We start from the raw sequence: 14,409 nt of genomic DNA on the forward strand, positions 1-14,409 counted from the left end.
CTAGTTACTCTTGGTTCAATAACTGTTACTCTAAATTACCTACTGGAAAACTGAATCCTGGTAAAATAAAGAAGATTGCATCATGAGAGAGAGAGAAAATAAATTCAGATTGGTTTTGGGTGGAGTTGTTTTTGTTGGTCTGTTGAGGGCAACCACACTTAGAATACTGGTCTGTATAAACAAACCTGGAACACTTCAAAAAGAACACTGTAATCCTAAAGAAGCAGGAAAAGGAAGAACCCAGCAGATATGCTATCCCACCTGTTCCTTTGCTTAAGAAACTACAGTATGGGCCAGATGTGCTGAGGTAAGAAGTAATCAATATTTTTGTAGACAGTCTTCAAAGTGGGGTGTTTATGACTTAACCATTAAAACAAAATGTATGTCTGGTAAAGCTGGTATGATGTGTCTTCTAGTTTTCTCCATATATTTATATCATTGAGTTGTTGAATACCATCTCCCTATTTGAGAGAAATACATATACATTAATATACTTTAGGTATATATCTGGGAAATGTTAACACATTGGCTTCTTTTTTTTTTTTTTAATTTCTGGTTTGGTGCAACATGTTGTTTCTTTTTAGCTTTTAAAGACAGAGTCTTGCTATATCACCTAGGGTGGCCTTCAGTTTGTAGTCCCTCTGCCTCAGCCTCCAGGATGCTGGAATTATGATTGTACACATCATATACAGTTTGAATTTTCAGAATCTGTATTCCACGGTCCTTGTTTCTGTTTCGTTGGTTTGTAAACTTTTCCTACAGGGAACTAACTTTGAACCAAGTAATTGCAATTCTTTTCCCCCAGAATGATTAGCAAGTCTTTCTTCCCATTTCCTAAAAGAAATAACCAAAAGTTTCCCATGCTTTCTTGAATGATTGTAGAAATACAGTGATTAATTTACCCCTCTGCTGCTCGAGTTTGGGGAACATGCTATGGGTTATGAAAAAAAATGAGCAAGACAACAGTTTCTTATTACAAAAGACAGACACCATGAAGAATTTCACATTTTATTGTTTTGAAAAATTACTGTAGAGATTTTTGTTTTTTAGAATTCAAAGGCAAATCTCCAAAAGGGGTGGGAGCATCTGTAGCATGCCAAGGTTTAAAATTGCACACAAAATTTTATCTCTGTTTACTTCCCTGACAGTTTCTGAAGAACAAAGAAGTATCCAGACATCAGATTTGTGTGTACAGCTGTTGGCCAGGAGCTCAGGAAAGGGATTTAGGCATCTTTGTCATGATCTTAGCTATTCTTCTAGGTGATCATCTTAATACAGTGTGTGTTATATGTATCTCCTATCTTCAGCTACTGTCTGTTTATCTCCAAAGTATATGTAACTATATTTTACTCTATCTTCTGTCTTAATCTAACCTTTAACTATTTCCCTATACATGTAACTATGAGACAAGAATGAGAAGAGATAATGGTAATTGCTAGAAGTGTTTCCTTCCATGTTTTAAGAAGAGCAAGGCTGGGGTGTAGCTTACTGTTAGTCATTGCACTCCATGCCTATGACCTTGGCTTGGGTCCCCAGTTCCTCTCCCAAAATATGCTTTACAAACTCAGGGTAAGTGCAATTTTCTGAATCATTAAAACCTAAACTCAAAATTTTATTAACCATATAGCAGCATATCTCAGACTGTACAGTTTTCTGGGGGGAATGAGATTTCTGTGAATTATCAGTAGCAGAAAATGCCTCAGTAATTTTATGGTGATTCTTGCTTATCTTTAAAGTTAGCTAGAAATTTAATTTATTAAATGAGGTCATTAGGTGTTTAGGATTTTGTTATCTTTAGTCTCACAGCTAAGAACCCAAAATGATATATAATCATCCTGAATATCTGTAATGTGATAGAGCCTTGTAAATGTCTGTTCTTCCTGTACTTGCCTTCTATATAGCTTAGGGTCTCACATTTACTTTAATTGTGATGCTGGTTGATTCAATCAAAAAAGAAAGATGTTAACCTTAAGTATTCAATTTCAATATCTAAAGTCGATAAAATATGCTATAGTGTTAAGATTTCAAATAATCCACAGACACTGGAAACAATTATTGAGGTGTTACAGCTAATGATAGAAATACTGTTTTCAAATGTTTCATATTCTCAGTATTGTCTTCTTCACATAAATCTGCTTCAGGACGCACCATGCGTTCACTTTCCCAAAGGGTTCAATGAGTTTTAGACTGTTCTCAGGCCAAAGTACATTTCTCCAATCTGGTTTTCAATCTCACGAATGTTTGCCATGGGCTATGAGAAAGACACATCCAGACACAGCACTGGAAAAACAAACCTGTGTCAAAGCTGGCGTGAGTTAGCCCCATTGTTCTCAGCTTATTAATGTTACAAATGACAGGTTAAATAATATACAGTTGTTTATCAAATTCAATAGCAATGTAAAATGTGGAATCTCTGTCCCTGGAGGTCCTCAACCACAACTCTGCTTCCTAAATGCAGGTGCTAAATGAAATGAGAGCCCATAAGACTTATGGAGTCTGTCATTCCAACCATTTTTCTTCATTTTGGACATTATTTATGTACAATCTTGTAATCTTGGCCATGACTTTACTCTAAATTCTGCAGACTTTGTTTTTCACATTGCAAGGAGAAATATTTCTAAGTGGAGGTAGCAGAAGTAGCAGAATTTGTGGCAGTTTATAGAAAAGATAATTTTATAAAAGAAGTCGTATGGCTTCAGATTTTAACTATCATTTAATTTAATTAGCAATTCCTGAGTGGTTTTTAATCCAGGAAATTGGTTAATGTAATTGGACAAGAGAAATGCTTGGTCAGTTTCAGGAGCCAGAGCTACAAATTAATATGATGGTATATACTTCTATCTGGGATACTTGGATACTGGGTAACAATATCACTCAGTGGACGCTGGGTAACAATATCACTCAGTGGATGCTGGGTAACAATGTCAATCAGTGGATGCTGGGTAACAATATCAATCTGTGGATGCTGGGTAACAATATCACTCAGTGGATGCTGGGTAACAATATCACTCAGTGGATGCTGGGTAACAATATCAGTCTGTAGATACTGGGTAACAATATCAATCAGTGGATGCTGGGTAACAATATCAATTCAGGTTTTTTCAATTGGTTTCCTATTCAAGGTATGGTCTCAGACTAACATTTTTGTCCTCTCACAAGAGATTGTAGGAAAGCAAACTTGTAGCCTCTAATGTCAGAATCAGAATCCAAGACTTTATAGAGTTCCACAGGTGATTTCATATGCACATGAAGTTTGGGGAGAACAAATTCCTGGTCAGTCGGGACATCCAACTTTGTTCAGACTCAGACCTAAGTAAGACTCAATGGACAACTACCCTACCAATAATTTTATTGTTCTTTTCCTTCGTTCACAGAAAGCAACACAGCTCTTTCGAAAAGGACTCAGAGTACCCACAAGACAAAGACAATGAATTCACCTGACCTCTGGAACTCCCCAGAAGTACAGTTTTGCTTCACTGCTGCAAACAATTCTTGCCCGAGGAAGGTGAGGCCTGCACTCGTTGTCTGCGCCATGTACCTCATCATGGTCGGAGCAATAGTGATGACCATGCTGGGAAACATGGTTGTGATCATCTCTATTGCCCACTTCAAGCAGCTCCACTCGCCAACCAACTTCCTTATCCTCTCCATGGCTACCACAGACTTCCTGTTGAGCTGCGTGGTCATGCCCTTCAGTATGATCCGGTCCGTGGAGTCGTGCTGGTACTTCGGAGACCTCTTTTGCAAAGTGCACAGCTGCTGTGACATCATGCTCTGCACCACCTCCATTTTCCACCTCTGTTTCATCTCAGTTGACCGCCACTATGCTGTCTGTGACCCTTTGCATTACGTCACCCAAATCACCACCCGTGTCGTAGGGGTCTTTCTACTCATCAGCTGGTTCGTTCCCATCTTCTTTGCCTTTGGCTTAGTATTCTCAGAATTAAACTTGAGTGGTGCTGAGGATTTTGTTGCAGCCATTGACTGTATGGGTTTGTGTGTGTTAATATTTAACAAGCTCTGGGGAGTGCTGGCTTCCTTCATAGCTTTCTTTCTGCCTGGGACAGTCATGGTGGCGATTTACATACACATTTTCACAGTTGCCCGGAAACATGCCAGGCAGATTGGTACAGGTCCTAGGACAAAACAGGCCCTCTCAGAAAGCAAAATGAAGGCCACATCCAGAAAGGAAAACAAAGCTACCAAGACTTTAAGCATAGTCATGGGAGTATTTGTGTTGTGTTGGCTACCCTTTTTCGTCTTGACAATCACAGACCCTTTCATTGATTTTACAACCCCCGAAGATTTGTATAATATTTTCCTCTGGCTTGGTTATTTTAATTCCACTTTCAATCCCATCATATACAGCCTGTTCTATCCTTGGTTTCGAAAGGCTCTGAGGATGATAGTCACAGGAACGATCTTCCGCTCTGACTCTTCTATCTCAAGCTTACATCCTACACATCCTTAGGCAATGCCCCCCCTCCATTAGCCTAGATTCTTTTTAAAGAAAGAATCTTGGATGCCCTTTCTCTCCAGGGAAAGAGGGATGGAGTGGTTACACAAGGAAACATTTCCGGCAGACACAATGGCCACCTGAGAATGCACTAGATATAGTGAGCTATGTTGTTGTTGTTGTTGTTGTTGCTGCTGTTGCTGCTGCTGGTGGTGTGTGCCAAACCCCACAGAGTGGTTTATTTCTGGGTGCTACATAAGGCACTCATATGAACAAACAAGAAAACAAACAAAGCTAACTTCCCACAAAGGCTGGCGAGTCCTGAATGATGAGGTTTAATGTTTTAACTACTTTGGCTTAGATTTAATGACTGTCCTCACCTGAACTTGAAACATCCGAGGAGGAGACATGGAGACCCTGTACAATCACTGACAGCTGTGTAGTGCATCTGACTTTATCCAAACCTCTGTTGAGCCCATTACTGTTTTTATAAAGGTTGGAGAAAGGATTCGAGCACATCAGAAGCCTCAACTAAGGAATACCGAACAAGAGCAGATAAACTGAAGCCATCAGCTTTCAGTACTTTTAAATTTATGAGAGGAATTTCGGGATTTATCATAACACTGAGCTGTCAGTAATGAAAAAAAGAAGCAAGAGTTTTAGGAACCCTTTTTCTTTTGTCTTTTGACATACGTCTTTATATCCATGTTCACATCCTGTGAGCATATGCACTGATGTGTATGTGTGTGTGGAGTCGGGTGGGAGTATGTGTCTGTGTTGTGTGTTGTGTGTGTGCACTAATTGTTAACCAAGACTGAACTTTATTTACAGAATTGAGCTATTTTCCCTTCTCGTACTTTTGGGACATCATTGCTTCACTATGTCATTTTTCCATGTCCCTTTGTCTTTCCCTTCCTCAGCTCTCATACGTGTATTTGCTAACTTTTGTCCCTCATTGTCTTGTTTTCTTCTTTTGCAATTCTAGCGGTAGTATCAGAATGCTTGATTAAGTAGTTTCTCCTTATCTAGTCACTTGGCCAACTGATGTCACAGTCTTCTGTAAGATAGTGACCTTGGGATGTCACAAGTCTTAAGTGAGTATTTATGAGCCTGTTTTCATCTCTGAATCTACCCTTGGCCCAACATTTCCACTGGCCACTTACTCCTCAGTTCAATAGACCTCTAAGGAAACATTTCTATTTCCATCTGGGAAACCTCTTGACCTGCATGTTCTGTTAAATACTGGAGCTTACAGAAGTCAGGATTTCTCATATGAATAAAGCACTTTCAAAGGTACCAAGAAAGTTCTGTGAATTACTTTTATTATTACAAGAAAATATTTGAAGTGAAAGTTCGACTTTGAAGGGTTTGGCCACAGTTTATGTCTTATGGTTGAAGTCATTTAATCCTTTAAATATTCTTTTTTGTTTTGGATATTTTATTTATTTGCATTTCAGATGTTATCTCCTTTCCCCTACAGATACCCCCATCCCATCTTCCCTCCTCCTGCTTCTATGACGGTGTGCTCCCACCCACCCACCCACTTCCACCTAGATATTCTTTACCCTGAAATCTGGTGGCAGCATACAGAGGCTGCCGTGTTCTTTCTTTTCAAAGAGCCAAAGAAACAGGAGAGTTCCTTAGGGCTGAACCTTAGGCCAGGTTTTGAAGGCACAGATGCCTCCTTGTAATTAACTGCAGGGATAGCTTAGGACTCCTTTCGATGGTAGGCCTCCATCCTTCTGGTAGCTTAATAAGGCCCTTTGCACTGCTGAGTCTGAGTGACTGCACGGGGTTGGGGGCATTTGCTCATCACAGACTCATTCTCTGTATTGACCTTCAAAAGGCCACATGACTTGTAACAATCTGAAGACCTGGGGTCTGTGGCCTTCTCACAGATCAGCATTTTCTACATGAAAGCCAAAATAAAAGAAAATGAAGGAGCTGATAGAAGTCTACTGAAGTCAAAATCATTCCTTATGTTAAGGAACTCCACAGTTTACAAGAGTGTTCATGAGCATTAACTGAAGTGTCCTTCAGAACATTCTGGTCCACTCTTCATGTGGACCACATGAAGAATGCAGGAATGAAGCACCTCAGCACACATTCCTTAGTTCTTCTCTTTCTAGGATGCTCTAGGCTGGACAGAGAAACCATTATTCCAGGAAGCTGGTGACACCCATGGATCCATGGCTCTGTACTAAAATGCATTTGGGTTAATAAACATTTGTCTAGCCCCTATTTGCAATTACTGCTCTGTGTGTTCATGTTTCAGAGATGAGATGAACTCCATTTTCAAGGGGCTTCTGCCCTCATAGCGGGGAGGAAGAGAAACTCACCAGGACTGAAGGGCCAAGTACATGAAAAATCCGGACATAAGAAGCTTTGAGAGCATCGAGGGGAACACTTAGCCTCATTTAAATATAGTGGAGACTGTGGACCTTTTAACTCAAGGAGACATACCGAGTTCAGTAAGAGAGGCAGCATCTCTACTAGAATTGGGATAAATATTAGGGAAGGTAACTAAAGCATCAGAGAAAGACCACTGGGCCATCTCATGATACTTTGAAGAAGCAGGATAATGCAGGGACCACCAGGCACTGAAGTGGGGCTGCAACATGAGCTGCAAAGACATGGTGGTGAGTGGCTGCCTGTGGAGAGCTAGTGCTTTGCAGCTCAATCTCATGAGCTTATGGCAAGCCCAGGGCCACCGCTGCACTGCAATGCCAGCTGTCAGGAGGGAGTGCTGCTAAGCTGCAGGCCATTGGATCCTTCTCTACAGCAATAATATCAACTTACGCATAAGTGCAGAACGAGGGCCACAGCTTCCCTTGTCCTTTTCAAGTCCTTTTGAGTATCAAGAGCATTTTGAATGTGGTCCTTTAACTTGGAATCATGTCCAGAATGAGACTTGGGAGGTGCAGTTTCCAGCTGAAGTTATCACAGCATGGCTTGTCACAGGAAATAAGATGAAAGAAGGGAACAGCTGACCATGTTGGCATAGAGTCAGTTCAGCCAGCCAATGAGGGCAGGCTGAGCTGCAAGGGAGTGAGACAAGGCTTGGGGAGCCCCATATGCAGCCTGTTAAGAAACTACGTCCATTACGTGAGTAGGAAGCATTTAAATATGAAGAAATTTCAACTACTGAATTTCCACATTTTTCTCTATACCCCATTAAAACATATAGGATCTGTGTAGCTCAGGCTGGTCTAGGTGTCTCAATCCTCCTGCCTCAGTCCCTTGGGTGCTAAGACAACAGACCTGTAACTCTAGTACAAATTAGTTGTGATTCTATTCTAGATGGACATATTAATGAAGATAAAAAACAAGTTATTTGGTGTAAAGACAATATATAATATTATTCTCATTCAGGCCTATTTCCAGGTTGGGAAAGCTCTTCCACAGAACCTGTGCTAGCTGCTTCAGTGTTTCACCACATGTGAGCTCCGAAATGATGTTCTAAGGGAGAACATATTTGCTTATAGAGGGAGGAGGGAGGAAAACAAAGGACAGAGTTCCAAAGCAATCCCTGTAGTGATTAATCTACAGTTGGGAGAATTTTGAGTTCCAGTTAATGGAAACAACTTAGTATTATTGTCTAGATTGCCTCCCCAGGGCTCTGAGCTATAGTCTACTGAAGGGTCAGTTCTGGTAACATAAAGCTTATTTCTTTTTTTTTTTTTTTTTTTTTGGTTTGGTTTTTCGAAACAGGGTTTCTCTGTGTAGCCCTGGCTGTCCTGGAACTCACTCTGTAGACCAGGCTAGCCTCGAACTCTCGAATTCAGAAATCCGCCTGCTTCTGCCTCCCAAGTGCTGGGATTAAAGGCGTGCGCCACCACCGCCCGGCAAGCTTATTTCTTAATCCCCACCATTTTAGAGATCAAAGTAATGAAATGAAACTTGAATCTCCTGTTATGTAGCTTGTCTTTTATGTCCAGCGTCATTACTTGCCGTTATGAAAAAACATAATCTTATTATGCTTTACACATATCCTGTTCTTCTCAGTGATGTCTCTCCCCTTTCTTGTTCACCTGAGAAGGGTCTGGGGCACACAGCAGGACCTAGAAGGGCTGGATTTGTTGCAAAGATGAAAAGATGGTCATTCAAGGCTTCCATCATTTTGTGAGGGCTGACTTACTGAAGAAGGCATGAGTTATAGAGCAGGACAGGCCATGCTGGCTTGACTAGTTCCTCCTGAGTAATCTTGGACTACTCCCTTGCCTTTCTAAGTCTTTAGTTTCTAACCTTTATACAGCAACAGTCTTCCTGTTTCGTGGGACCAATGGCTACACAATTAAGACACATACAATAATTTCTTACCATTACTAATAATCTTTCTTTTAAAACTGTATGGATTCTTACTTTAATGGGAGTTTTTTTTTTTCAAAAGTGGCTGAAGTAAAGGAGCCTGCAGAATAAACCTAGCAAACTGTGCTCGATCTTCTGAACCCACATAAAAGTGGAAGTAGAAAACCAAATTCATAAAGTATAATGAGGGAACCAACCAGAGACCGACTGTGATGTGACTTCCTATGTACACGTGTTACTTCCTGTGAACATGTGTTACTTCCTGTGTGCATGCATCACTTTCTGTGAGCATGAACAGATGTACATAACTTACAGATATATGTCTTTTTCTAGACAAAACATTAATTGTTTTATCAGCTATTGTCCCCATGTGCTGGAGAACGTCACAACAGTGTGTGTATGAGGTATGTGGTGGAAGAGAGCTGCTCACTCATGGCAGCCTGGAGGCAAGCAAAGAGGTATGAAGGAGGGGGCGGGGCAAGAGCACACCCCAGTGACCCATTCTGTCCAACCAAACATCACTTCCCACCTTTCCTTCCACTAAATCCATCAAGTACAACTCGAGGAAGAGGTCGACTCATTTATTAGGACAGAGCCCTGATGATGTAATTACTTACGTAATCCCTCCCAGGTGTGTTCATTAATCTCCTAGGTGCTTCTCACTCCTATCAGATTAAGAATTAAGGTTAACCATCATTTTTACTAATAACGTCATGGCCATATTGGCCAGTAATGGTAAAACTGTATCATCAAGTTTTAAATGTTTTTATTTATTCTTTGACACTTTAATGTATAAAATAAAGTGTATTTTGACCATATTACCGCCATTTTCTTTCTCTTATCCCTCTCCTACCATTTCTCTTCACCAAGTCTCTCTTCTATTTTATATATTTTTAAAAAATGATCTACTAAGTTTAACGAGGATTCCATTCATAAGTGTGGCTATGGGGCATGGGTAACTTATCAGTGGCTACTACTAAAGATAATTGCTATTTTTACTGCAGCAGCCATTAGCTGCCATTAACTCTTCATCTTGAGGTGGGGGTCTCATGTTGTTTATGCTGGAATATTAACAGGTTCGGTTTTGCCCATGTTTGATGTAGGCAAATTCAGTTGCTACGAGTTCATAAGTCAGTCAGTGGTCAAGTCATGTCCAGAAGAGAGTGTTCACAGCACTCTTCCCATCCTCTTTTCTCTTACATCCTGACCCCACATTCCATGATATTCCATGAACCGCAGTGGAGCAGATGTTACAGGAAGTCCCATTTAGAGTTGAGCACATAACAGCAGTCATTCATTTATTCTCAGTGTTGTGACCAGTTCTGATTCTATTCAGCATCACTGACTGCTTAAAAAAAGCTTCACTAACTAAGCTTATAGCAACATAAACCCTTGGGTATGACTATAAGTCTACAGAATGCAGTTGGACAACACGATCACTTTAGCAAAACAGCAGTAGTAAGTTCTTCCTAAAGGCCTACATTTTCTTCTGCCATGGGCTTTTGATCAAGTTTACAGTAACAGGTCTATATTCCCTCCTGAGGACAGTCCTCAAATGCAATCAGAAAGTTCCTGGTTGCCTAACACTCATGACATTATTGCACCAGTGGGGATGACATATTATATAATTAGTTTTAGTGATGAAAAGATACATTGTTGCAGGAATTACACTATAGTGTAATTTTTAATAGTGTTTGTGTAATCCACTCTCTGTCTGACACATGCAGGTTATTTCCAGCTACTATTCATAGTGATCCCTAGACCATCTATACACAGTTCATATTTGTGTTGTCATCTTTCTGAGATACAGCCCTTGAATTGTTACTGCTGCTTTCAAGAATTTATGATCATTATTTTCTCCCACTCTTTGTTCTAGAAAAGACTTAAGAAGGCTTCAATGAACTCAGATAAGAAGGAGACATGGCAAATATTTTTAAAAGAGGAGAAAAGAAAACCAGAATGATGTGGGAGATGACACTGGTCATGGCAAGATGAAGGGCTGCCACCAACAGCAGTTCCATAGAGTGCAGTCAAGTAAAGTTATAGTGCAAATCCTAACCACCGGCTTCTGTTCCTTCCCATGTCTGGCTGCCATCCTTCTGTGCCTTTGAAATCCTTTTACTGCTGTGAAAAAGCACCATGACCAGGGCAATCTTGTAAGGACAACATTTAATTGAGGCTGGCTTACAGGTTCAGAGGTTCAGTCCATTATCATCAAGGCAGGAGCGTGGCAGCATCCAGACAAGCATGGTGCAGGCAGAGTTTGAGAGTTCTACATCTTTCACCTGAAGGCTGCTAGCAGAATACTTGCTTCCAGGCAGCTAGGATGAGGGTCTTAAAGCTCACGCCCACAGTAACACACGTACTCCAACAAGGCCACACCTACTCCAACAGGGTCACACCTTCTAATAGTGCCATTTCCTGGGCTGAGCATATGCAAACCATCACACATTTTCAGTACCAATGTGCCACCAGTGAGAGCTTGTGGACCCTTACAGCTTTCCATAGCAGCAGTAGCAGCAGCAGCAGCAGCAGCAGCACCAGCAGCACGACTTCTAAGCTGGGTTGTGCATCGTGTCTTAACCCACTTGGTGCCTGTGTGGTGGAGTAACTTCACTGCTGAGCGCCATTCACAGCATTCTTACCATGTGAGCTAGTCTGAAGCATATTTCATTATAGTGGATCCACGTGTCCTCTGAGGTGGTGCATACCAGGTACTGGGAGAGACTTTGAACTCATGAAGATTTGATTGGGACCCAGAAAGAGATAGGAATACACAAACATCCTATGCAATGAAGTACAGAGAATCTTTAAAAAAATATGAGTAGGGCATGTAGTCCAGTCTATTGGAATCATGGAATAATTATTTAATAATGTGTATATAACAGTGGGATGCATTTGAAAGACACCAGAAAGTTGACAACATTTACTAGCATGCTAGAATAAATCATAAGTTTCTTAAAAACAAAAAGTACTTAACCACCAAGCAAAGAACATATACAGGCTGTACCTAGACCTCCTGGCCCAGGAGGTACTGTAGCAGATATGCAGCTTGACCTTCATATGGGTCCTGAACAACTGGGGCGGTAGTATCCTAAAAGCTGCTGCCTGTATACGGGATATGTTCTACCTGAACTGCCTTGTCTGGCCTCAGTGGGAGAGAAAGTGCCTAGTCTCACAGAGACTTGATGTGCCAGGGTCGGGGGATACCCAAGGGCCTCTACCTGCTCAGAGGATAAAGGGAGGGAAGATGGGGGAAGGATTATTCGGGGGCAGTGAGAAGGATATAAAGTGAATATGTTTTAAAAAAGTACTCCAAAAGTAACACAAAGAAGAAGCTTAAGCAAGTGCCTAATAGAATTTAAATGTAGGGTGGATACAAAGTAGCAAGAGGAAATAATATTTGTTGATCATCTACCGTGCTCTAGGACAGTGGTACAGTATGTTTCAATCTTGCAAATATTTTAATACCAGTGGATTAGAACTTCTTGTTCACAACTCCAAGACTACAGGGCTCAAGTGTTAGAAATGATATTCAAAGCAGATTTGAATACCTCTCTGGGAAGCTCATGCTATTTGTATCCTATGGCTTACCAGATCTTCCTACTTACTGGATTTAGCATCTGAGGCACTACTAAAAGTGGCCAGTTTTGCACACCTGAAATCATCAGCCTTAAATGCGATGTCAGCAAATCCCTCCACTCAAGGCTCAGGGAACCCTGTGGAAGGGGCTGAGGGCCAGAGGGGATGAAGGACAGCAGGAGAACAAGGTCCTCCAAATTAACCTGATCAACGTTCATACAAACTCACAGAGGAGGAGGCAGCAAGCAGAGCCATCTATGTATTATGGCTACCAGTTTAGTGCTGTTATGGGGATTTGAGTGTGCAAGTAAGTGAGTCTCAGTTTTTCATGTCTTCTCTGGGCTCCTTTTGTTTGTTTTGTCCAATTCTGCTATGTTAGTTTTTGTTTTATCTTGTTACCACAAGATGAATTGTTACCACAAGGTATTATTATCCTTTAGAAGCGGGCTTGCTTTCTGATGTGAGGCGTCCTGATGGGAGGAGAGGAGAGGGAGAACTGGGAGGAAGGGAAATTGTAATCAGGATCTACAGAGAAACAAAACCCACTTTCAGTAAAAGGAAGGAAAGGAGAAAGAATTCTTAAAACCTTATTATCAGGCTGATTCTAATCCTGCTCAGTAGGTTCTTTTAGAGTCATTGACATTTTCTCTAGAATAGCTCTAAATAGTCTGTCATCTCAACCTTCAGAGCTGTTTTCTTAAGAATTTACTTTTTTTTTTTTTTTTTACTTATTTGTGTTAAACAATACCTTGCTGTTCAGACCCTCTAACTTCCAAGTTAAGGGATTTCCAGGTGTACAGCACCACTGTTCAGGTAAAGATTAATCAGGGCTATTTCTCAGCTCAGTAGAAATGAACAAAGGGGCTCCTGGAGTAGAAAGGCTCTATGAAACTTTCAACCCCCCACCGCTGAAATTCAGTAAAGCATATATTGTAAATTAATTGTAAAGTAGTTGTCTACAAAGGAATGATAACTTTGTGGCTAGCCCCAAACACAGGAGCGTAAAGTAGAATCTAAAAACTCAATGTGTTTAAATTATGTCTTTAATTAATTGCCATATTGGAAAGGAAAAGAAACAATGTAGGTTTGTGAGTGAGGTCAGGGGCTCCCTTGGCGCTCTTACACTGTTGTGTGTTATCAACTCACATGGCAGAGCCGTTGCTTCTGAGAGTATAAAATCTCCCCTGACCTCTTGCCTGTCACCTTTGTTGATAGAGGAGTTCTCTGCAAGCCTCTGTATATCGGGAACGGCACTTCTTTTATGGGGAGACGATTTCCTGCCTGAGTAAGTAGTCTGGAAACCTGAAGTTTACTTTTAAATTTTTTCTTTTTTTCCTTCCTTTCTTTCATTTTCTCTCTCTTTCTCTCTCTCTCTTTCCTTCCTTCCTTCCCTTCCTTTCTTTTTTTCATTTTTTTTTCAAGACAGGTCTGATGTATCTCAGACTACTTTTGAACTTGGTGAGTCACCAAGGATGATCCTGGACTCAGGATTCTCCTACCTTCACATCCCAAGTGCTGAGATTACAGGTGTGTACGGCTACAGTCTGTTTATATGGTTCTAGAGACCATACCTAGGGCTTTGGGCACACTAGGAAGGCGCTCTGTACATTCAGAGTCAGCCATAGCCTCAGTTCAGTGTGTTAGCACACGGTTCATGGTCTGCAGGTTAGTGTTTGATAAAGGTTTTCTCATCTCAGATGCTTTTACCCTGTGTGTTATATTTAAAAAATGTACAATGCAAAACAAAAACAGCATTAAGGAGAATTTTGTCTTTTTATTTGTCTGTAGAATTTTTCTTTGGGGATGAGTTGATAAAATTTAAAACTTTAACCTAGTAACTTTTTGCCAATTTACTTAATGATTGAAGGAGAAAGTTAGCGATTCTTGAGAAAGAATCGATTTGTTCACAGTAGTTAATTTGTCACTTAGCTTCAGACCCAGAACTTCAGATCTCACTTTGCGTTTGGCAAGGGCCTTATCAAAGTGGAGACTGCTTTATGATTTTATACCGAATTCTAAATCACACTTTCCTCTGAAGAAACATTTAGCCTACATTCTTCTTT

The 14,409-nt window shown here is 40.7% G+C and overlaps 1 protein-coding gene across 1 annotated transcript; it reads left to right on the forward strand.

The window, feature by feature from the left end:
• The first annotated feature begins 3,427 nt into the window (after positions 1 to 3,427).
• On the forward strand, positions 3,428 to 4,471 carry LOC114616443 (trace amine-associated receptor 4). The gene has a single exon (XM_028761905.1). The coding sequence runs from the start codon at positions 3,428 to 3,430 to the stop codon at positions 4,469 to 4,471; it is 1,044 nt and encodes a 347-aa protein (XP_028617738.1).
• Positions 4,472 to 14,409: the final 9,938 nt, after the last annotated feature.

This window comes from Grammomys surdaster, unplaced genomic scaffold (assembly GCF_004785775.1).
Source record: "Grammomys surdaster isolate TR1022 unplaced genomic scaffold, NIH_TR_1.0 320265, whole genome shotgun sequence".
NCBI classification, from domain to species: Eukaryota; Metazoa; Chordata; class Mammalia; order Rodentia; family Muridae; genus Grammomys; species Grammomys surdaster.

Excerpts from the sequence above, each read along its gene's own strand:
- LOC114616443 (XM_028761905.1), top strand. The coding sequence starts at position 3,428 with ATGAATTCACCTGACCTCTGGAACTCCCCAGAAGTACAGTTTTGCTTC.